Here is a 23280-nt window from a genome sequence, read left to right on the forward strand (position 1 = left end):
ACTGTGACTTGGGATGCATCATAGATGTATGAAATATATGGGGGAATTAATGACCTCAGGACCACCCTTGACTAATGGGTAAATGCTCTCTTCCATCTCCTAGGAAGATAGTTCTGAGATGCCTTTTATAAGCTTCCTCAGAAAATCCTGTGGGATTGAGCACCAGTCACCCATAGCTGTGACCAACTCCATAATATATTGTTATGTTAGCTTTCTCTAACTTCTCCCTTTCTGATCCTTCTCTCTGGTTCCCTCAGATTACTTCTCAAATAAATACCTGTATGTGAGTATTTGTCTTAGGCTTTGCTTTTGGGTGGCTGGTAAACCCAGGCCAAGATGGGTACCAGGAATGGCCTCAAAAAGCAAACCCTCTGGTTTGGATTCTGTGACTGGATCATTTACTGGACTGATGATAACAAAGACCCAATAGCTAGTGGTAAGTGGTGTAGTGATAACTTCTGTCACGTGGATGCGTCATAGTTTCTGAATTGGATTTGGGTAGGGTGTAGGTGGAAGGTGAAGTGTTAGGTTACACAGTAGCTGTGGCATTACAGTGAAATGAGACTAATGGAAATTATAAAGCTGGAGATGTTGGTTAGCTATTGTTAACTGTTTTAACAAGCTTGAAAAAATAAAATGGCATAGGTTCATGTTAGCTATTTAAGTCAAGGGATGCTGTGAAAGCCAGAGTGCTGCCTCCATAGCACCCTTAAGGAAAAATCTCATCTGCAGACGCTGGCAATCTGTGCTGATGATCCAGCCCAAATAGTAAAGGTGGCCAGGCCACAAAGGAAACTGAATGCACAGCCTCAATCATCTCCTCCAGCAAAGTCAGCATGCTGACAGGAAAAGATTAGAACCTTGGATCATAGAATGGGAATATTTGTGTTGGTGAGCCCGAGAAACTTGAACTCTGATGTTCCCTTGGTTCTCTGAGCCACAGAAGCAGACTCTTCTCCTCCACTTTGCTGATGGAGATCAGTGTACACTTGTTTGGAGATCCTGCATAGAATTTATTGGGGGCACTTGCATTGTAAGATGATACTTGCCCTCCTCAAGACCCACCCCTGCTACCTCTCCTTACTCCAAACTGATAACTAGGATCAGGTCTCAGCATACCCTAAGTGGGGAAATACAGTCCTTCCTATAGGAGGATAAGTTACAACTGAATGAACTGCAGGTTCTTCTTAAAATGTATTGGCAGGAACCTGGGAAATATGCCTGGGAGTAGGTCTCGAAGGTGTTGGAGGGGGATGGAATATATGGCTTGATAGGAGAGAGTAACATGGTAGCACTTAAACTCCTAACTTGGGTTTTAATGCGTTAGATATCTGGAGTTGGTCCTAACACTGCTAGGGTGGCATCTGGAAGATATGGTGGAAATGCTAGAATCTATCTGGCATGGTATTGAGGAAGGGGTCACAAAACTCAACGAAGTCACAATGTTAGAATGGATGTGTTGTTTGAAACTTCAGAAGCTACCACTTGAGCGTTTTCCCTGTGAAGGCTCAGATGACACTCACAATTAAGGCAATAAAAAATGTAATGGTGAAGAGTATACTGGCAATTTTGAGAAGATTGGCTGTGGCTGACATCTATAGGCTAGAATTGATGGTAGAAGATGCTGCCATGATCTTGGGCTCCTTGATATCAATGCAGCTGATGGGATGCAGTTGAAGGCCAGGTTGTGGAACTGAACTGTCAGATGCCCAGTGGACATAATTAATGGATACCAAGGCATGGATCTGTGAAGGAGTTTAAAATCGTGGTGTTCCAAGGGGCAAGATAGAAGGACAGCTGATTAGGTTGCTACTTGATTTGTAAATCCACTTGTGTAACTACTGGATTCTTCACCTAGTTTTCAGACTTCAGGTAGGTCAGATCTAGAGCCCACTCATAGAAGGGAGAGCTCAGATTCCTTTGAGGAGGGGTCCTCCAGTATATATGATAAACATCATGTATATACTTGCCCCAGAGGGGCACCCATTAGTGTAACTATGCAGTGGAGAAAGAGGAATACTCAGATTTTTCAACCAAGGACTTTTGGATATAGCATCTGAGCTCATATGGATCCCAAAGAACCCAAAACACCATTGTGGTCCTCTGGTTGTATGCAACCCAGTGATAAATGGAGTCCTAACCAAAGTCTGTCCCAGTGAGTATAATGTATCTGGCCCCACTTTTTGTTTCTTTCTAAAGTACCTAAATATATATAATTGGAACAGATATACTCTACTTAGAAGCTGATAGAGTCCTTGAGCCTACATTGATAACACTTGCTTCATGCCCCAGATACTGTTCAGATGCTGTAGGTTTGGGTCAGAGTTAATGACCCAGGGGCCTCCCTTGACCAAAGCATTATATAGGCACAAAGTCAGTAAGGATATAGAAGACTTGAACAACTATTAACCAACTTTATGTAATTGACATTTACAGAACACTCAACCCACATTTTTTTTTAATGCACATGAAACATTTACTAAGATTGACCACACTCTAGGTCGCAAAACAAGTCTCAATACTTTTAAGATAATTCAGGTCATGATGTCTTCTGATCATAATGGAATTAAATTAGAAATCAGTAACAAATATATCTGGGAAATCTCCAAAAATTTCTAAGTTATATAATATCTAAATAATCCATGGGTAGAGGAAAAAAGTAAAAGGAATCAAAGTACTTTTAACTGAATGAAAATGAAAACTATTTGTGGGATTTAGCTAAAACAGTATTTAGAGGAAAATTTATAGCATCAAATGCCTATATCAGAAAAGAAGAAAGATTTCAAATCAGTTTCAGCTTAAGGAACTGGAGAAAGAAGAGAAAATGAAAACTAAAATAAGAAAAAGGAAATAATAAAGACCAAAGCAGAAATATAAAACAGAATGCAATAGAGAAAATGAATAAAACAAAACAGTTTGTTTGAGAAGACCAATAAAATTGATAAACCTCTATAACCAGACTGATCAGCAAAGGCTAGAAAGAAAGAGAACACACAAATCACCAATATTAGGAATGAGAGTTATGAAATCACTATATGTTCTATTAGAAGGATAATAAGGGAATGTGATAAACAACTTTATGCCAATGAATTTGACAACTTAGACTGAAATAGATAAATTCCTTGAAATATAAAAACTGAAGCTCATTCAATAATAAATAGATAACCTGTTTAGCCCTTTATTGTATGCTGTTAGCTCATATATCAATTAAAGAACTGATTTATACTTAAAAATCTTCCCACAAAGAAAATTCCAGGCCCAAATGGCTGTACTGTGAATTTTACCAAACATTTAAGGAGCAAAGATGACTAATTCTATATAGCCTTTTCCAGCAAATTAAAGTTGGGAATTCTTTACAATTTAATCTATATGGCCAGCATTACTCCGATATGAAAACCAGACAAAGACATCACAAGAAAAGAAAGTTTCAGACTAATTCCTCTCAAACATAGATACAAAAATTCTTAACAATTTTGGCAAATCTAAGAATATGTAAAATGGATAATATTTCATGATTGAATGGGTGTTTTCCAACGAATGGAAGGTTGGCTTAACATGAAAATTAATATAATTCATCAGATTAACAAACTAAAAAAGAACCACATGACCATCTTAATAGATGTAGGAGTACTTGACAAAATTCAACACACATTCAAGACAAAAACTCTCAGCAAACTAAGAATTAAGGCAATTTCTTCAATCTGATAATGGGTATTTACTAAAAAGCCACTGTTAACATCATAGTTAATGCTGAAAGGCAAACGCTTTCCTCCTCAGATGAGGAACATGGCAAGGATGGCTGCTCTTGGCACTTGCATTCAACATACTGGAGGTTCTAGCCATTGCTATAAGGAAAGATAAAAGAAAAGATACTCAGATTGGAAAGGAAAAAGTAAAAGTCTTCATTTGCATGTGACTTATATGCAGATAATTCTATTAAATACACTAAAAAAACCTCACCGGAAATAAGTGAATTTAGCAAGGATGCAGAAAATAAGATCAATATACAAAAATTATATTTCTATATACTATCAACAAAACAACTAGAAATTGGAGTCAAAAAAATAATAACATTTACAATAGCATAAAGAATTCTTAGGGATAAATTAGACAAAGATGTACAAAACCTTTTGTACATTGAAAAATTTGTTCATTGAAAAAACATTGAAAAATACAAAATATTGCTCAGAGAAATAAAGTAATATATAAAAAATGGGGATATATACACAGTGTTCATAGATCAGAAGACTCAATATTGTTAAGATGTCAATTCTCAGTGTATAGATTAAATGTAATTCCAATAAAAATCTCAGCAGATTTTGTGTATGTGTTGTGTGTGTAGACATTGACAAGGTAATTCTAAAATTCACACAGAACTGCAATGCTAAAACAATTTTGAAAGAGAACAATATTGGAAGGCTTACAGTACCTGCCTTATAATAAGTATCTGTCTATAATAAGTCTTAAAGACTTATTATAAAACTACAATAATCAAGATGGTGTGTTTTTAGACTAAAGCAAATATATTAGTGTAACAGAATAGAGAATTCAGAAATAGTCCTATACATATATGGTCAATTGATTTTTTTTAAATGTTTATTTATTTTTGAGATAGAGAGTGAGCAGGGCGGGGGGACGAGGGGGAGAGAACGCGCACAAGAGAGAATCCCAAACAGGCTCCACGCCATTAGCCCAGAGCCCAATGCGGGGCTTAAAACCATAAACTGTGAAATTGTGACCTGAGCCAAAACCAAAGTCAGACAACTGACTGAGCCAGCCAGGGACCCCTGGTCAGTTGATTGTTGACAGTGATGTTAAGGCACTTCAATGGAAAAAATAATAGCATTTTCAACAAATGGTGGTGGAAAAACTGGACATCCAAATGCAAAAGTATAAACTTTGATTCATGCTTTGCATCTTATACAAAAATGAACTCAAAAAGAATTATAGATCTAAACAAAGCCTAAACATGTAAAATTTCTAGTAGAAAATATAGGAAGCTTTTGTGAACTGGGTTAGCCACTGATTTCTTAGATACAACACAAAAGCATGATCCATAAAAGACAAAACTTATAAATTGGACTTCATCAAAATCAAGAACTTCTGCTGTTTGAAATACTCTTTTTAGAGAATGAAAAAATAAGCCACAAACTGCGAGAAAATATTTGCAATTTTGAAGGAGTTATATCCACAGTATGTAACAAACTGCAAAGCTCAATAAGGAAAGAATTCAGTTAAAAAATGGGAACAAGTCTGAACAGACACTTTACCTAAGAAGTTGTATGGTTGGGAAATAAACATGAAAAGATGCTCAACATTTTTAGTCAATAGAGAAATGGAAATTAAAACTACAAGGAGATGCTATTGTACATAAATGTCTAAACTTAAAAACATGGACCATATATAGTCGGTTAAACATCCTCTTTTTTTTTTTTTTTTTTTTTTGCAACTTACTCTTGATTTTGGCTCAGGTCATGATCTCATCCTTTGTGAGTTTGAGCCCTGACTGGGGCTCTGCCTTGCTGGTGTGGACCCTGCTTGGGATTCTCTCTTTCCCTCTCTCTCTCTGCCCCTCCCCTGCTTTCTCCCCCCCTCTCAAAATAAGTAAGTAAACTTAAAAAAATAAAAATAAAAATACAGAAAAAGAAAAATAAATCTATATATGGGGCACGTGAGTGGCTCAGCCGGTCGTGTGTCCAACTTCAGCTCAGGTCATGATTTCATGGTTCATGAGTTCGAGCCCAGAGTCAGGCTCTGTGCTGACAGCTCAGAACCTGGGGCCTGCTTCAGATTCTGTGTCTCACTCTTTCTCTGCCCCTCCTCCATGCTCTCTCTCTCTCTTTCAAAAATAAACATTAAAAATAACAACAACACAGACCATATAAGATGATGATGAGGATACGGGGCAACTAGAACTCTTAAACACTGGTGTGGGAATATAAAATAGTAAAACTATTTTGTGAAAATAGTCTAGGAGTTTCTTAAAAATTTAAACACATGCAATAATATGACCCAAACATTCTACTCCTAGGTATTAACCTGGGAGAAATGAAGGCATATGCCCATACAAAAACTTGCACATGAATGTTCATAGCAACTTTATTTGAAACAATCCCAGGCGCCTGGGTGGCGCAGTCGGTTAAGCGTCCGACTTCAGCCAGGTCACGATCTCGCGGTCCGTGAGTTCGAGCCCCGCGTCAGGCTCTGGGCTGATGGCTCAGAGCCTGGAGCCTGTTTCCGATTCTTTGTCTCCCTCTCTCTCTGCCCCTCCCCCGTTCATGCTCTGTCTCTCTCTGTCCCAAAAATAAATAAACGTTGAAAAAAAAATTTAAAAAAAAGAAACAATCCCAAACTGGAAACAATCTAAATATTAAAAGGTAGATAAATTGTGTTATATTCATGTAATGGAATAGTACTCAGCAATAATGGGCAATAAACTGTTTATACACATGACAAAATGGATGAATCTGAAAATAATTATGTTGAGTGAAAGAAACCAGACAGAATATACATAGTGCATGATTTCATTAACATCAAATTCCAGAAAATGCAAACTAATGTATGGTGACAGAAAGTAGAACCTGTCACTTTGAGTGTGTGTGTGGGGGAAGCCAAGTATTTTTCTGGGGCATGAGGATACTTTTGAAGGTGGTGAAGGAAATGTTTGTTACCTTGTGAGGATGATTTCAACAGTTGTATACATATGTTCACCTATAAAATTGCATACTTTTAATAACTGCAGTTTACTGGATGTTAATCATAACAGTAAAGCTGTTAAAAATTAACAGGGATGGGGTGTTTGGGTGGTTCAGTGGATTAAGCCTCCAACTCTTGATTTTGGCTCAGGTCATGATCTCACAGTTTGTGAGATCAAGCCCAGAGATGGGCTCCATTCTTAGAGGAAGAGAGAGGAAGAGAGAGAGAGAGAGAGACAGAGAGAGAGAGAGAGAGAGAGAGAGAGAGAGAGAGAGAGAGAGAATGAGAATGTTAAATGAGCTCATGCTAAATTCACGTGACATGAGCCGAAATCAAGAGACCAGGGCTCAACCCAGCTCAACCCACTGAGCCACCTAGGCGCCCAACAGAGATAACTTTCAACTGTTGTGCAAAGTTTGCCACAAATAGGTGCATATAACAGCTAAGCTCTACTAATTTTTGTTCCTTACTGTTCTGAAAAAAGGCCGCAACAAGAGAAAGATCTGATGCCAAGGTTTGGCTGGGAAGTGCTTGTAAAGCTACAGATTTAAAAGTCACATTTCATTTACTTATTTTCCAACTTGTATAACAAATGTTGGGATTCTTCTATTTCGGTTGTTTTAAAATTTAAATCAATATGAGCAAATTAGTAGACTGTGGAATCCAAACCACTCTCTTCCGTCATTATTTGAAGCCTTGTAAAATTAACCTCCCACCTGCCATCGCGCGTGGAGCCCGGAAGCTCAGGAACCCCCGCACTTGCAGCCTCTGTGCGCAGCTTTCCCCGTGCGTGGCCCCGCCCAGCACGCCGTGCCCCAGGCCAGGCTTTGGCGGCCACGTGAACCAAGCAGCGGCTCCCGAAAAGCCACGGTGATGGCGCAGCAACGTGGGCGCAAGCGCAGTGCGGGGCCCGAGCGACCTAGGCACGCGTGGTAAGTCTCTCTGCACGTGCGCGACGGCGGGCTGACGGCAAGCCGCGGTGGCGGCCGGTGGAGGGCCGAGGGCCCAGCATGTGGGGTCAGGGGCACTTTTCTGGAGCTTCTGTGGTGGAAAGTGTGAGGTCAGTGGTAGTCTTTTTGGTAGGTGCGGTTGTAGCCGCCGCAAGGACCGTCTTTTCACCTCTGCTTGCCTTTTAGGTCTCCCAAGTATGGGGTAAGGCCCATTTCCTGGCCTTCCTTCGCCTTGGAGCCGCCCACCTATTTCTGAGGGTGCCGGGCACCCCCGGTTTTGAGTGCAGGGCTGCGAGGCGAAACCTGTTTCCAAATAACTTGGGCCTACGTAGTCTCTGTGGAGATGGGGTCTTGCAGGCCTGTTGTGGGGTGGAGTTCTCTTTTCCCGCAAATTCTGTGCCATTTAAACTTCAAAATCCCTCATAAAATAGGTGTCAAGGGGCAACCTGGACTCACTTATTCCGAATTTTGCCACGAATTGGAGATTTGGAAGTGCCATCTGGTAATCCACTTTTGCTGGAAGCGGGTACAGCGTCGGTTTCTTCATAATCATCGCGGGAAAGTCTTTTTGACCCCTTTTAAAATCAGATTTTATGATGAACCATACAGCTTCTCGGCATTTCCAGATATTTTCAGTTTTACTAAATCTAAGCCAATGGCTTACAGAGAAATACAGTCTCTCTAAACATTTCATCTTGGTTTTACGACTTTTTGCTCAATTAAAAAAAAAATTTTGACCAGTAGTGGAGGTAGGATACGTATTTTGAACACCTTTTCATGCAGCTTAATGTATGTGAAAAAACTATATAAGGTATAACAAAAACCAGAAGAATAAAAGTTTAAAATTTTTGACTTTTTTTTTTTTAACCTGGGACAATTTTTCTCTTTCTGTAAGTACTTGAGGGAGCATTTGAAACTCTGGTGTAACACAGTTCTTCGGTAACTTTTAAAGCTCTTAAAAAGTCTGTTTTCTGTTTCCTTCCAAGAACTAACATTTATGTAAAGGGCAGTATTCTAGTATATTAAAGATAAAGTTATAAACGAGTAGACATTTATTTTGAAATATTTTGGAGTTAGAAAGTATAATACTGTGTAATGAAAATTAGTTTTGTAGTAATAGGCAAAATTTGATTTGATTTTGCAGTCTTTAATTGAAATATCTCTTCAAAAATAGAAATCACTGTACCTTTTAAATAAAATTGATTACCAGTCTGAAGCGTTTGGTCTCTATATATTTGTACTGTTTCTTTTTGTTTGAATTGTAGAAGTCCTGCTCTCCTTTTGGGAGGGCATCAATTTTTTTGAAAGAATATGCATATTGTTCTGAAGTATTGATTTATGTAACTGACTAGAATATGTCTAGATATCTACTTCAGTGTAAATTTGTAAAATCTTGGCTAAAAGAGATAATTTCAAAAGATAGAGATTGTATATGATGAAATTGCAGAGTGCAGTATACTCAAGACAAGAATTATTGGAGAAAATCTCTCAGGTCATGTTTGTTATAGAGGTTGAATTTTGGTAACTTTATTTAGGAACAAAACATACTTGCAGGAATTTGAACATTATATAGTTTAGGCTTTCTTGATTCACTGTGAATGGACAGATTATTAGAACTTAATTTAAGGTATTGAATTGTTTTAGTTTTTCAGGAATTGCCCAAATGGATGAAGATACACATTACAATAAAGGTACTGACACTAAAAATTATTTTTGGATGTAAGAGCTAGATAATCTTGATTAATTTCTAATTTTCTTTGCATTTTGATTTGGTTTTAGTTGAAGATGTGGTTGGAAGTCATGTGGAAGATGCAGTAACATTTTGGGCCCAGGTAAATAGCCTGGTTGATTTCTTTCCCCATCCCTTTCCTCCACCAACCCAGGTCCTGCTCAACAGAAACAAAAACAAAAACCCCAGAATATAGATATCCTTGTCATTCTCAGTGCCTAATTATTGAACATTTAACACAAGCCATTTTTGGAAGCGCACTGGTTACAGCTGGGACTTACTACCTGAGTTATGAGTAGTATGCTTATAATGCACTGAGTTAAAAAAGAAAGAAAGCAGCAAGATTATAGTTGTGGTTTCAGAATTACACTCAATTTAACACCAACAATCTAGGCTGCATAAATTACTGAATGTGCTAAGAAACTTATATTTGTGAAGTTATAGCCCCATCTAGGGGTCTTTTATAAGATTGTTTCTTGAAAGATATTACCTTTTTAATGTAATTTTTTTTAATACTTTAACTTTGAATTTGACATATAATCTCTTTTTCATCATGAAGTTGGAAGCACTAGTGGAACATTTATAGTTTTCTACGGACTTCAAGTCAGATAAGTTTCCTTAGGTTTAAATATAAAGCAAAGTACCAAAGTGCTTGTGTTCTAGAATTTAAAAAGGTGAATTCCTCTAATTACACAATTACTCACTAGTTTTTAATTTTGTGAACTACACATAATATGGGAGGGAAAGGTATGGCATTTTTCTGTAAGAACTGCAGTATGAGAACTCTTTTGTGGTGGTGGAGCGAATTGGCAATATGGGAAATAGAATTTACGAGAAGAAAAATTGTAGAAGAATTCGATTAACCACTGTTCTTATATCTATATAGAAAACATTGTGGAAGGGTGATATTCCTAGAAAACTTGTGGTAAATTTGTATTTCTGCTTATGCAAATATTTTCTGCTTATGCAAATATATTCTACCCAAATGTTCTATGCGTGTTGTCTCTGTATTAATAGCAACTGTGTCACTCAACAATGTCCCAGATTAGATGATCGATATGTTTAAGCTCATAGCTTAAATAAGATTTTCTAGACCAGCACTGTCCAGTAGAAATGTGTGAGCCACATAAGTAATTTAAAATTTAGCAGACTCATGAAAACCTAAAAAGAAAGGGTGAAATAAATTTTAATATACTCAATATATCCAAAATATTTCAAAATGCAGTTAACACAGATATATTTACAAGTATTTTATTTTCCTTTTCATATTAAGTTTTGAAATCTGATGTGTATTTTAGATTTACAGTATACTCTATCTCAAATCAGACTAGCTACATTTCAGGAGGGTATTGCCTATTGATCAGTGCAGCTGTAGACTTTGATTTCAACTGACCTTTTTGTGAAGCTGTTGATTGAATTTGGAGTTATTATTTTTTAATTTTTAAAATTTATTTATTTATTTTGAGAGAGAGAACCAACAAGGGGGGGCAGAGAGAGAGGGAGACAGAGGATCCGAAGCAGGCTCCACGCTGACAATGGAGAGCCTGATGCGGAGCTTGAACCCACGAACTGTGAGATCATGACCTGAGCCGAAGTTGAATGCTTAACCGATTGAGCCAACCAGGCATCCGAATTTGGAGTTATTATTTAAACCAGGAGTCAGCAAACTATTCCTGTAAAAGATTAGATTGTAAATATTTTAGTGATAGTGGGCCATATAGTCTATAGTAACTATTCAACTCTGTCAGCTCTGCTGTTGTAGTGCAAAGGCTTACGAAGACAGTACATAGATGTGGCTATGATCCATTAAAACTTTATTTACCAAAGCAAGTGGTGGAGGCCAAAATTTGCCAACCTCTGATATCAACCATGAATTGGAGGCCTTGTAGAAATTTAAACATTTTAAGAAGTTATGAAACATGTCGTAAATGTATGAAAAGATTAAGAGTTAAAGCTACTAATGGCATTCATATGAATTGAATGATTATTTCAAGAAGCAAGTTATAAAATTTGACTGGAGTTGGAATGGGATATAAATAAAGAATAAATATTCACAAATATGTGGAGGCTGATCAAGATGAAGTTCTTCTCACCTATTCTCTGTTTTTCTGACTCCATGGATTTCTGCCATATAGGCCACTTATATGAGAATTTTTGGTAGGCCAAGTGGAATGAGTAGCAGCTGAAGGAATCATAAGTGGCCTTCACCTTTTTTTGAAAGAAAGATATTTCCTTATTTTAGTCATATAGCTACAAAATATTTTGTTGATATATTAAGAACATATATGTACATTTAATTATTTTGAAATAACTTTAGATTTATGGGAAGGTCGTAAAATTAGTACAGTCTTTCTTTATACCCTTCATGTAGCTTCCAATACTGCTAACATTTTACATAACCATAATACAGTTAAACAAAGCCAGATAATTAGCTGCAGCCTGTACTCAACTTTCAACAGTTTTTTCATTGTCTTTTTTCCATTTTTTTAAATTAAAAAAATGTTTATTTATTTTGAGAGAGTGTGAGCGCATGCATCCGTGAGTGGGAGAGGGGCAGAGAGAGAGAGGAAGAGAGAGAATCCCAAGCAGGCTCTGCACTGTGAGCAAGGAGCTTGACTCAGGGCTGGATCTCACGAACCTTGTGAGATCATGACCTGAGCCAAAATCAAGAATCGGATGCCTAACACAATTGAGCTACCCAGGTGCTCCCATCTTTTTTTCTAGTCTAGGATCCCTCATTGTATTTAGTTGTCATGTTTTTTTAGTTTCTTCTAACTTTGTTCTTTTATTTATCCTTGTCTTTATTGATTTTGACATTTTTGATGAGTACTGGTCACTTACAGACTATTTCTCAGTTTACAGTTTTGATGAGTACTGGTCATTTATTTTATACAACATCTCTCAGTTGAGGTTTGTTTGATGGTTTTTCATAAATAGATTGGCTGTAATACTGCAGAAATGATACTTTGTCCTTTCTAGTGCATTATCTTGGGGATTCATGATATTGATAAACCATTATTGATAATGTTAACCTTTATCCACTTGGTTAAGGTGCTATCTGCTGGGTTTCTTCACTTTAAGGTTACTGTTTTTCCTTTTGTAATTAATAAGTGTTTTAGGGGTGCCTGGGTGGCTCAGTCAGTTAAACGTCCAGCTTTGGCTCAGATCATGGTCTTATGGTTTATGAGTTTGAGCACTGTATTGGGCTCTGCACTGACAGTGTGGAGCCTGCTTGAGATTCTCTCTCCCCCCCCCCCCGCTCTGCCCCTCCCCCACTTGTGCCCTCCTCCCTCTCCCTCCCTCCCTCTCTCTCTCTCTCCCCCCCCGCCCCGAAAATAAATAAATAAATAAGTAAATAAATGTTTTAGAGGGAGATACATTAAGATTGTCTAGTTGTGTTTCTCTTCAACTTTTCACCCACAAATTTTATTATTTATTACTGTAGTCATTGTCTAATGATGATTTTTTAAATTTTTCATGTGCTTTCTGCATGTATTAATTGGAATTCTTCTGTGAGGAAGCGCTGTATCTTCTCCAGTCATTTATTTACTCAATTATTTAGGTTAATATGGACTCATGGGTATTTATTCCATGGGCTATAATACAGCACTATCACTACTTACTTTGTTGTTTACATTGTTGCAGCTTTGGGCATCAGGAGATTATTCACATAGGCTGTTGTGCCTTTTAAAACATATCCCCATTTCTTTTTTGAGCATTTCTTTACTTTCTGGCATGACCAAAAATTCCAGGATCATCTTTTTTTCCCTATCTTCATCCTGGAATCCACCACTCTCCAGAACCCTGGTTCCTTTTATTGGAGAATGGTGTTTAGATATCAAGATCTGGGCACTAGGTGTGCTTTTTGCTGATGGTGTCATTGCTTTTAGGCCCTGTCAGCAGACAGAGCTGGAAAAAATATGTGTATAAAAACTTACACATGTTCATATCTATATTTTTGTATCTTTCATATATGCATGTATATGCACACAAATGTGTATATATACACATACATACTATGAGTTCATATGAATATCTTCCAATTCTAATCTGACATTGCAGGTTCATTTTAGCCTTCTTTCTTTTTTTTGTAACTTCTTTCCTGCTCTCATTGTCTGTGGTATATTTACTTATTTGTTCGATCCTAGTATACACTTCAAAATTGTTAGCCCATACCCATGACAAATGAATTTACTAACTAGATTGCAGTATTTGTGTATAGAGGATTATATACATTTAACTTTTTTTTAACATCTGTTTTATCCAACAACAAATATATGAGAAGACTCATCATTTGACCAAAATATGCTACCCATTTTGAGCCATTAGATGTATAGTAAAATCCAGACACAATTGCTTATATTACATTTTAGGATTTAATAGTTTTTGCTTTCTTAGTTTGAATTCCAAGTAATTTGAACTCACTGCAAAGTAAAGATTTTCTAAAGCATAGTACCACTTCTTAATAAAGAACTCATTTGAATTATGAAAAAATGTTACTGTAAGAATTTGATTTAATCTCTAATGCTCCAGAATCTTTTTTTAATGTTTACTATGTTTTGAGAGAGTGCATGAGTGAGGGAGGGGCAGAGAGGGAGGGAGCGAGAATTCCAAGCGGCATCTGTGCTGTTAGCATGGGGCTTGATATCCTGAACCGAGAGATCATGCCCTGAGCCGAAATCAAGAGTCCCAACGCTTAGCCAACTGAGCGATGTAGATGCACCTTGAATACTCCAAAATCTTTTAAGTAATACTTAGTAGAACTCTCAGTTGTATAGCACTGTCAAATAATTTATTGAATTTTACACTATAGCTATTCTTCCTTCTAGAGTATCAGTAGAAATAAGGATATTATGAAGATTGGTTGCTCACTGTCTGAAGTTTGTCCCCATGCCAATTCAGTTTTTGGGAATCTTGATCCAAAGAAGGTGAGCCATATTCTCGGGTATAATTATTCCCTCTCTCCTGATGGCTTTCTTATGTCTTAGATTTTATAATTGTTGGAAGTTTTGATGTATTTGAAAAAGGCAAATTTTTAGAAGTGATATAAACTATAGTCATAATAAATTTATTCTTTCAAAAATACTATGGACTGTGTGCTCTTACAGTGGTTAGCATTGAGTATACAATGGTGAACAAAACACAATCCTTGTCTTCGACACTGATTGACAAAAAAAATCTGTAAAAGTTATCTTTATGGAGAAAATTTTGATGATTTTTTTTTCTTTTTTTTAAAAATTGAGGTATAATTTACATACAGTAATGCATACAAGTCATAGCTGTACAGCTTAAAGAATTTTTATGCAGATCAAGATATAGAAATCACTCAGATCAAGATATGGTTCCCTCTTCCTGGAAAATTCCTGCAGACCCTTTCTCAGTCAATTCTTTGTCAGTAGTCCTTCTAACAAGATGTAATTATTCTGATTTCTGTCACTGAAAATTCACTTACCTGTTCTTAAATCATACAGTGTGTACTCTTTTGTGTATGTCTGGCTTCTTTCATTCAGCAGAATTTCTGAGATTCTTCCATATTATTGTGTGTATTGGTGTTGGTAGTTGTTCTTTTTCAAGCTATGCAGTACTTGTATAAATACACCACAGTTGATATGTTTGTTCTCCTTTGATGGCCGTTTGGATTGTTTGCAGTTTTTGGCTACTGTGAATTATGCTACTATGAAATACTTACACAGTTTTTTGTTGGATGTATTAACTTTTTAATTTTGACTGCATACCTAGGAGTAGAATTGCTAAATCATGGGGTAGGCATGTTTCACTTTGGTAGGTACTGGCCACAGTTTGGCAAAAGTATTGAACCAATTTTTATTCTTACCAGCAAAGTATGAGGATTCTAGTTCCTCACTGTCCTCATCAATCCTTTGCATTGTCATTCTTTTAAATTTTAGTCATTTGGTGGGTGTAGTGTGGTGTTCTGATTTTATTTTCCTGAGTACAGAGCTTCACCATATTTTCCATAGTTGTAGTTTTTCATAGGTTTTTTTTTTTCTTTTTTTTTTTTGAGAGAGAAAGTGCACATAGGGGTGTGGCAGAGGGAGAGAGAGAATGAATCTCAAGCAGGCCCCCATGTCCAGCACAGAGCCTGATGTGGGACTCTATCTTACAGCTGACCCTGAGGTCATGACCTGAACTGAAATCAAGAGTCGGATGCTTAACCAACTGAGCCACCCAGGCGCCCCACTATTTTCATAGTTTTATTAGCCTTTTGAATATCCTCTTTTGTGAAGTGCCTTTTTACATCTTTTCCCCATTTTCAAGGTTGTCTTAATTGATATGTAGGAAGTTCTATATATATTCATTACATAATTTGGATATGAGTCCTTTGTCTTACATGTGTATTGTTAGTATGTGCTCCTTATCTGTGTCTTCCCTACTCACTTTCTTTATGTCATTTGTAGTCTAATTTATAATTTTTTTTTTTGGTATATACTTTTTGTTTCCTATCTAAGACCCCTTTACTTAACCCAAGGTCATGAATACATTCTATGTTTCCTCCCAACCCCTCAAGCTTTTATCTTTTGCATTTGGGGCTGTGGTTTACCTCCAGGAAAATTTTGGTTATGATGTGAAGTAGAAGTCAAATTTATTTTTTTTCCCATATGGTTATCCAGTTATGCCAGCATCACTTATCAAAACAGTCATCCTTTCTTTATTGAGTTGTACTGGAATTTTTGTTTTCAACCAGGTGATTGTAAATGAGTGTTTTTGAAATAATAAATGCTTATATTCTTGGATACATCAATTTCTCTGTCAAAAATTTACCCTTTGGACATTTTTATAAGTACACAAAGAAAGGTGTTTTATGATTAATTGCAGTATTATTTGTAATAGGTAAAATGGAGATTAACTAAATATCTACTACTAGTAGTAGTAGTAGTAGTAGTAATAATGGTGGCTGGCATTTATTGAATCTTATCCTTTGTGAAACAGTGTTCTAAGCACTTTACACGTATTAGCTCATTTAGTCCTCATAGCATCCCTATGAAGCAGATGCTGTTATTTTATATGTGTTTTTGAAAATTGAAGCATGGCTATGATAACTTTATGAAAGTCACCCACTAGTTTATAATGGATCAAGTATTCAAACTCAGAGAGCCCACCCCCTTAGATGTTAATCTGATGCTGGAATAATTAATGAATTGTGGTAGATCCTTATTTTGGAATACTTAGTTATTTCAGATGCTGATACTATGGTAAAGTAAATGGAAATTTTAAGGAGGCACTTACATTTAAATTAAAATTTAAGGAGGCACTCTAATGTACACCTCAGAGTGAGTGCCTCTTTAAATTTTGGCCATGGGTGCCTTGTTTGCCTCACCCAACTCTAAGCTCTGTTTGTAAATAAGATCTCTTATTTAAGATCTCTATATTTTAATATGGAATTAGGTATATAAAATAGTGGATGTAAAATGAGCACATTTGTGTAAATAAACATATCCTAGCATATATGTAAAATTAGTGTAAGTGTAAAATTATTTTTAGGAGGTGTATGTTGAAGAGTGTTGGTAAGGAAGTCTTTTTTTGATGTGCTTTGATTGTCTTTTAATAATGTGCCTCTATTACTTTTATTTTAAAATAATTACAACCCCAATGGCATATATAAAAATGTGTAAAAAGAAGAGATTAGAAGGAAAGAATGTAGGTTGGAGCTGAACATTAGAATGGTTAACTAGAATTTGTGAACTTCTAGGTTTTTTTTAAGCATCCTTGTAGCCTAGGACTGTGTTTACTAGTGTTATAAATTAAAATATACCCACTTTTCCTCTGTTGAATGCAAAATAAATTACTTGCTTTACAAAATACTCAAACTAGTTTCAATAATAGATTTCCTATTATAAATGATTACTCAGCCACTCTGGTTACTTATGAATGGATTATACTTTGTAAATTTTCCGAAGTGAATGAGTATCTGCCTCTCATCCTGTAGATGGGTCATGGGCTATAAATAGTGGAGCTGTGAGAGGAGAAGATTGGTACCCGGCACAATGGGAGTGCATGTGTAGTTATGATAGTGTTTGAAAGTTATGAAAGTGTTGAAATTTCCTCAAGATAGAGTTGTATTTGTGCTGGTTTTTGTGATTATTCACACTAACAGAGTCAAAAACTTCAGATTCCTCAGCTTTGTTGGGTCCCAGCTCTATTCTTGGATACAAGTATCCACACCTCTATGTACACTGGGTTGCAGTGATGCTCCATTTATGTCACTTACTTAATATTGAATTTTTAATTATATTAGCATATTATTACAAAGTCTTAACTAAAGGTTAATGTGACCTTTTGCAGAGTTTGAAATTGGATAGGAGCTATTTTTGCTACTAAACCTTTTTGCTTGCTGAAAAATGAAGTAAGATGGTTGGGAGAATGTGCCCTGCCATTTGTGCTCTCTGTTGCTCTCCAGTTTTTGAATGTTAGCTGAGGGAAACAGAGTTAAGTGCTAATTTCATACCTATCCTTTGTAATATTTGCTTTGTTAGATATCCATTGTGTTTCTGAATTGATTTGTACTTTGTTGCTTTGGAAAGTTGAGGATTTTTGTATTTCATACTGTATATATCTTTGCTTCAAAATCTGTGAATTTGTCTTACTTCAGAGTGATACACTTAAAATTAGTATTTTTAATTTAAATGTTTATTTTTGAGAGAGAGAGAGAGAGAGAGCGAGCGAGCATGCGCATGCCTGAGCAGGGGAGGGGCAGAGAGATTGGGAGACAGAGGATCTGTCCCACGAAGTGGGCTTTGTGTTGACAGCAGAGAGCCCAATGCAGGGCTTGAACTCACGAACTGCAAAATCATGACCTGAGCCAAAGTCGGATGCTTAACTGACTGAGCCACCCAGGCACCCTTAAAATTAATTTTACACTTCACTTAAGGCAGTGTTCCAACCTTTCATATGCCCTTTTAAGGTATTTTTTCTCTAATGAGTCTCCTCACCTCAAGACATATTAACACCATAGATACACTATTTATCTGTTTATGCTGTCAGATAGGTTTAGAACTTTGGAGGGCTACAAGCAATTGTAATATTGAAGACACTCCTCTCTTCCAAACCAGTTTTCACTCCCTTGAGAATAGTATTTACCCTGTTGAGAATGTATGATTAAAATGAATGATTTAAAATGGCTGTGTGGCTCAGTCGGTTGAGCATCCCACTCTTGGTTTTTGCTCAGGTCACAATCTCATGGTTCATTGAATGAAGCCCATGTTGGGCTCTGCACTGACAGCATGGAGCCTGTTTGGGATTCTTTCTCTCCCTCTGTCTCTGCCTCTCCCCCGCTCATATGTGCTCTCTCGCTGTCTTTCTCTTGATTTCAAATAAACTAAAAAAAAAAAGAAAAAAAGAAAGTCATTATCAACCTAGGGTGATTTTGTATCCCCCACCCTCACCCCCAGGTGATAATTTGGCAGTGTCTCGAGACATTTTTGGTTGCCACACCGGAGAGGGTGCTTCTTGGCATTGTAGGTGGAGGCTAAGGAGGATGCTGCTAACTATCCTACAGTGCACAAGACGGGAATGAGCCCCTGCCCCATCTTCCTGCCAAGGAATTATCCTGTTTGAAAATGTCAGTAGTGCTAAGGTTGAAAAATTGACATAAAGTATGTAAATTTTCCTTTGTTTTTTAAAAAATTTTTTTAAATGTCTATTTTTGAGAGTGAGCAAGTGAGAGAGACAGAGTGTGAGTGAGCAAGGGAGGTGCAGAGAGAGAGGGAGACACAGAATAAGAAGCAGGCTTCAGGCTCTGAGCTGGTAGCACAGAGCCTGACGTGGGGCTCAAACTCATGAACGCGAGATCATGACCTGAGCTGAAGTCAGATGCTCAACCGACTGAGCCACCCAGGCGCCCCTCCTTTGTTTTTATATTTAACATAATTAAATTAAAATATAAATTTAAAATAAAATTCAGTATTAAGAATATTATCTAATTTAATTTTATCCATTTAATAACACTAGAGTCCTTACATATAAAGTAAAAAGTATAAGAATCTTTCTTGGCTGGTAGGATGTATGGATCCCACATGGTTGAGATTTATGGTATGTACTTGGCATCTTTATATTTTAAGAACAATTATACCAGTTATGTCTTCAGACATTAAAATAGCATGATTTTAAGTCTTTGATGCATATGCTTTTTTTTGAATTTTGTTTTTTATGTCTTTTTTTTTTTTTTTTTTTGAGAAGCAAAATTGAATTACGGACTCTGAAATCAGATTGCCTGACTTTGAATTGTAGCTTATGAGTTTGGGGATATAATGGTGAACAGAAAGTATCTGCCTTTTACAGTTATTGTGAGAATAAAATAAGTTATTATATATAAGGTGCTTATTGCCATTTAGTAAGTGCTTAATAAATGCTAGCCATTCTGATCTACGTAGCATGCTTTGAATCATTAAAGTGCCAAATAATTTTACTTTCTTTTTCTCTTTATAGATTTATGGTGGATTATTTTCTGAAGATAAATGTTGGTACAGATGCAAAGTACTGAAAATCATCAGTGATGAAAAGGCAGGAGCAAGTGTTTCGGTTTTTTTTTGCCCCGAGTGACAATTATTTTGGTTCCAAAATTCGATGCTTATTTAGCCCTTCATTCCTTATATATAGTAGTAATAAGATCTGAAGATCTGGTTCAAATGAACTTATAAATTGATTAAAACATTTTTTTTTTTTTTTAACCTAGTGAACACAAAGGAGTGAATTGCTTAAAAAAAATCCAGGTTAGATTCAGGAATATCCTTCTGAATTTAAGTTGTCATATAATCACTGCACATTGTCCTAGGATAGATTACATAATTTGTGAATGATTTTTGCTGACCAGTGGGCTCTTTGTGACTCGGTTCTTAATCGTCATGTTTGGTTCTTGCTAAGTAACTTTAAAAGTTCATTCTATTAAGATTGAGTAGGAAAAGAACATTTGATCTACCCAAAAGAAGTTCTCTTTATCTTTTGCTTGGTTGATTTGCATATTGTTAATGAAGATTGGCTTACTGCTTTTTCATGCTTTGGTTAAATGTGATGAATTTTCTTTGTGTTTAGCTATTTGATTTTTTTAAACTGAACTTGAGGGAGATTTTAAGGGGATTTGTGGAGATGAGATTCTGAATGGCTGTTTGATGGCAGTTTCACATTACAGGCTGTGTAAAAGCATCTCTGTAGGCTTTCCTTTACTGTTTTTTTTCTTGTATCTGCTTTACTGGAGTTAAAATATTTTTTTTTTTTTAACGTTTATTTATTTTTGAGACAGAGACAGAGCATGAACGGGGGAGGGTCAGAGAGAGGGAGACACAGAATCTGAAGCAGGCTCCAGGCTCCGAGCTGTCAGCACAGAGCCCGACATGGGGCTCCAACTCACGGACCGGGGCTCCAACTCACGGACCGTGAGATCATGACCTGAGCCGAAGTCGACCGCTTAACCGACTGAGCCACCCAGGCGCCCCTAAAATATTTTCTTAAATGTATATGTTTTATAAAATATTTTTCTTGGTGTAAAAGGATATGATAAGATAAAACAAGTAATGCTCAGAGTAACTTAAAAAAAAATCTCATGATTTATTACCATCACAGGTAATGGTTTATCTTGGTGAAATAGATCTTTCTAATTAGATGTTTTCCCCACAATTTGACACCTGGAGATGATATATTGTGTTTGCTTTTGCTTTGGCTGTAACTTTTTAAAATTAAGGGGCAAGATGGCTTTGACCTCATGATAAACTCATTTTCTTTTTTACTTTCTAAATAGAGCTGGATGTGAGGGTGAATTTAATTCATATCCTACGTCTAACACCTGGGATGAGCTTAATTTTACCAAAGGAAGTTTGAGAATTTTGCTTTTCTTTTCAGGTGTTACTGTTTCCAACTTGGATTTAGAAGTGTTGATTGATTTTAACATTTGAGATAGGGGAGGCCATAAGCTTCATAGATTTGTTTATTTAAATACTAGCTGTTTCTTTACCTTTTTATTTATTATTATTATTTTTTAATTTTAGAGAAAGAGAGCATGAGTGGGGGAGAGGGGCAGAGGAGGAGAGAGGGAGGAAGAGACAGAGAGAGAGAAAGGGAGAGAGAGAATATCTTAAGCAGGTTCCACACTCAGCATGGAGCCTGATGCGGGGCTCAATCTCACAACCCTGGGATTAAGACCTAAACTGAAATCAGGGGTACTGTCTGATAGTAGTACTGTTTGTTACTAGTATAACTAGTTTGATAGTACTGGTTGATACTAGTATAGCTAGTTAACTTACAACCAAACAGAAATCACTGGAATCTCATGAACTATGGATGGATTTTCTTTACTTTGGGGGTATTGTTTGAGCTCTTGTTTCTGAATACATTTTGTCAATTTGAGGTGAAAGGCTGTCTTGATTTACAGGTAATTAACAGAAAGCAGCAAATTGGTGGTTTCTTTGGAGATGTTTAATCTAAGTTCCCTTGTGTTAGTATTTGTCTAATTTTTTCTCAGTGTCTGGTGAGATACATTGACTATGGAAATACTGAAATTCTAAATCGATCTGATATAGTTGAGATTCCTTTGGATCTGCAGTTTTCTAGTGTTGCCAAAAAGTATAGACTTTGGGGACTACAGATTCCTTCTGGCCAAGAAGTTACCCAGTTTGATCAGGCAAGTCACAGATTTTTAATATTTTTGTTAATAGAGGTAAAGCTGTGTGCTTGAAACAAAATATAAATGTAGTTAAATTCTTCTAATTCTTTAATATAAAAGGCTGTATGAATTAGTGAAAAATATGAATTATAGAACGATTCAAAAACAACTATTTGTGCTCATCTTTGCCATGTAAACATTTGTGATGATCAGAGTGATATGTATGTGTATATATATTTACATAATAAGTGTAAATAGTTTCTTCTCATGTGAAAATTTAAGAGTCTCTTATGATGGAGAAAATGATAATATACTTATTGTTATCTTTTGCTTTTGAGAGAGTATTAAATAAGAGTGATCTTTAACCTAGCCCTGGCCATAAATACCACAAAAAGTGGAGTTGTGAATTAATCAGATTTTATCATTTTGGCAAGGGTTCATTCTGTTTGGTATAGCAGTTGGCAGTGATGTTCTACTATCTAGATTCTAGTTTGTATTCATTCCATTAAATTTTGGATTAGTAGCCTAATTCTGGCCGATATTTCATAGTTTCAGGGGTAGTCTTAAATTCTACCTCTTTTTAAATCTGTGCAGTAATGATGTTCTTTTGGTGGGTGTTACTGTTGTTGAGGAGATACTATACTGCTAAGTAATCAGATTTATATTTTTTAATTTAGTAGCTCAAATAACATGTTAAAAATGATTTAATCAATACCATGAGGAATAGTAAAATTCAGAAACCTATTTGCCTCCTTTTTTCTTTAATTTGAGAACCTTGTAGGTTGTTGGATGTAATTTTGTCTGCACTATAGTTACTTTGAAGAAACATTTCTGTACTTGGAACTTAAGACTTTCAGAAATACAGAGTAAAGCATAGATATTATTATAAATTGATAGCCCTAAGTTTCTGGTTTAAAATCTGAAGTTTATTATGTTTCCCTTTAATGTAGATGTTTTGACCAAGGTAGAGGCTCGTCTTGAATTTCTTGCAAGCCTAGAAATTTATTGACCTTAGAATTCATCTGCTCTCACCTCATTACTTTACAAATAAAGAAATTGGCTCTAGAACAATTAGATGACTTATTTAAAGTCATAGGCTAATTATGGCTGAGCTAAGGCTGGAACTCAAGTCTGTTCTGTTCTCATAGTAAGATGATATAAACTTTATGTTAATTGAAACAAACATGAATAAGAATAAAAGGTCATTTTTAAAAGTTGGTTTTGGAACTGAGGAATAAACATTAGTTATTGGTAATGTTTTGTATGCTTCATAGGTTCTTTACAGGTGGTACTAT

At 36.2% G+C, this 23280-nt stretch overlaps 1 protein-coding gene across 5 annotated transcripts in view; it reads left to right on the plus strand.

The window, feature by feature from the left end:
• Positions 1 to 7492: 7492 nt before the first annotated feature.
• The window catches only part of STK31 (serine/threonine kinase 31), a 75727-nt gene continuing 59939 nt past the window's right edge, over positions 7493 to 23280 (plus strand). The window contains exons 1-6 of one of the 5 annotated variants that reach the window (XM_045052508.1): positions 7493 to 7628; positions 9291 to 9337; positions 9426 to 9478; positions 14205 to 14303; positions 19819 to 19893; positions 21845 to 22003. In XM_045052508.1, the coding sequence (XP_044908443.1) occupies positions 7570 to 7628; positions 9291 to 9337; positions 9426 to 9478; positions 14205 to 14303; positions 19819 to 19893; positions 21845 to 22003 (492 nt within the window). In that variant the 5' untranslated portion in view covers positions 7493 to 7569. The other 4 variants (XM_006929245.5, XM_011280434.4, XM_011280435.4 and 1 more) reach the window with 4 other exon arrangements.

This window comes from Felis catus, chromosome A2 (assembly GCF_018350175.1).
Source record: "Felis catus isolate Fca126 chromosome A2, F.catus_Fca126_mat1.0, whole genome shotgun sequence".
Classification (NCBI taxonomy): Eukaryota; Metazoa; Chordata; class Mammalia; order Carnivora; family Felidae; genus Felis; species Felis catus.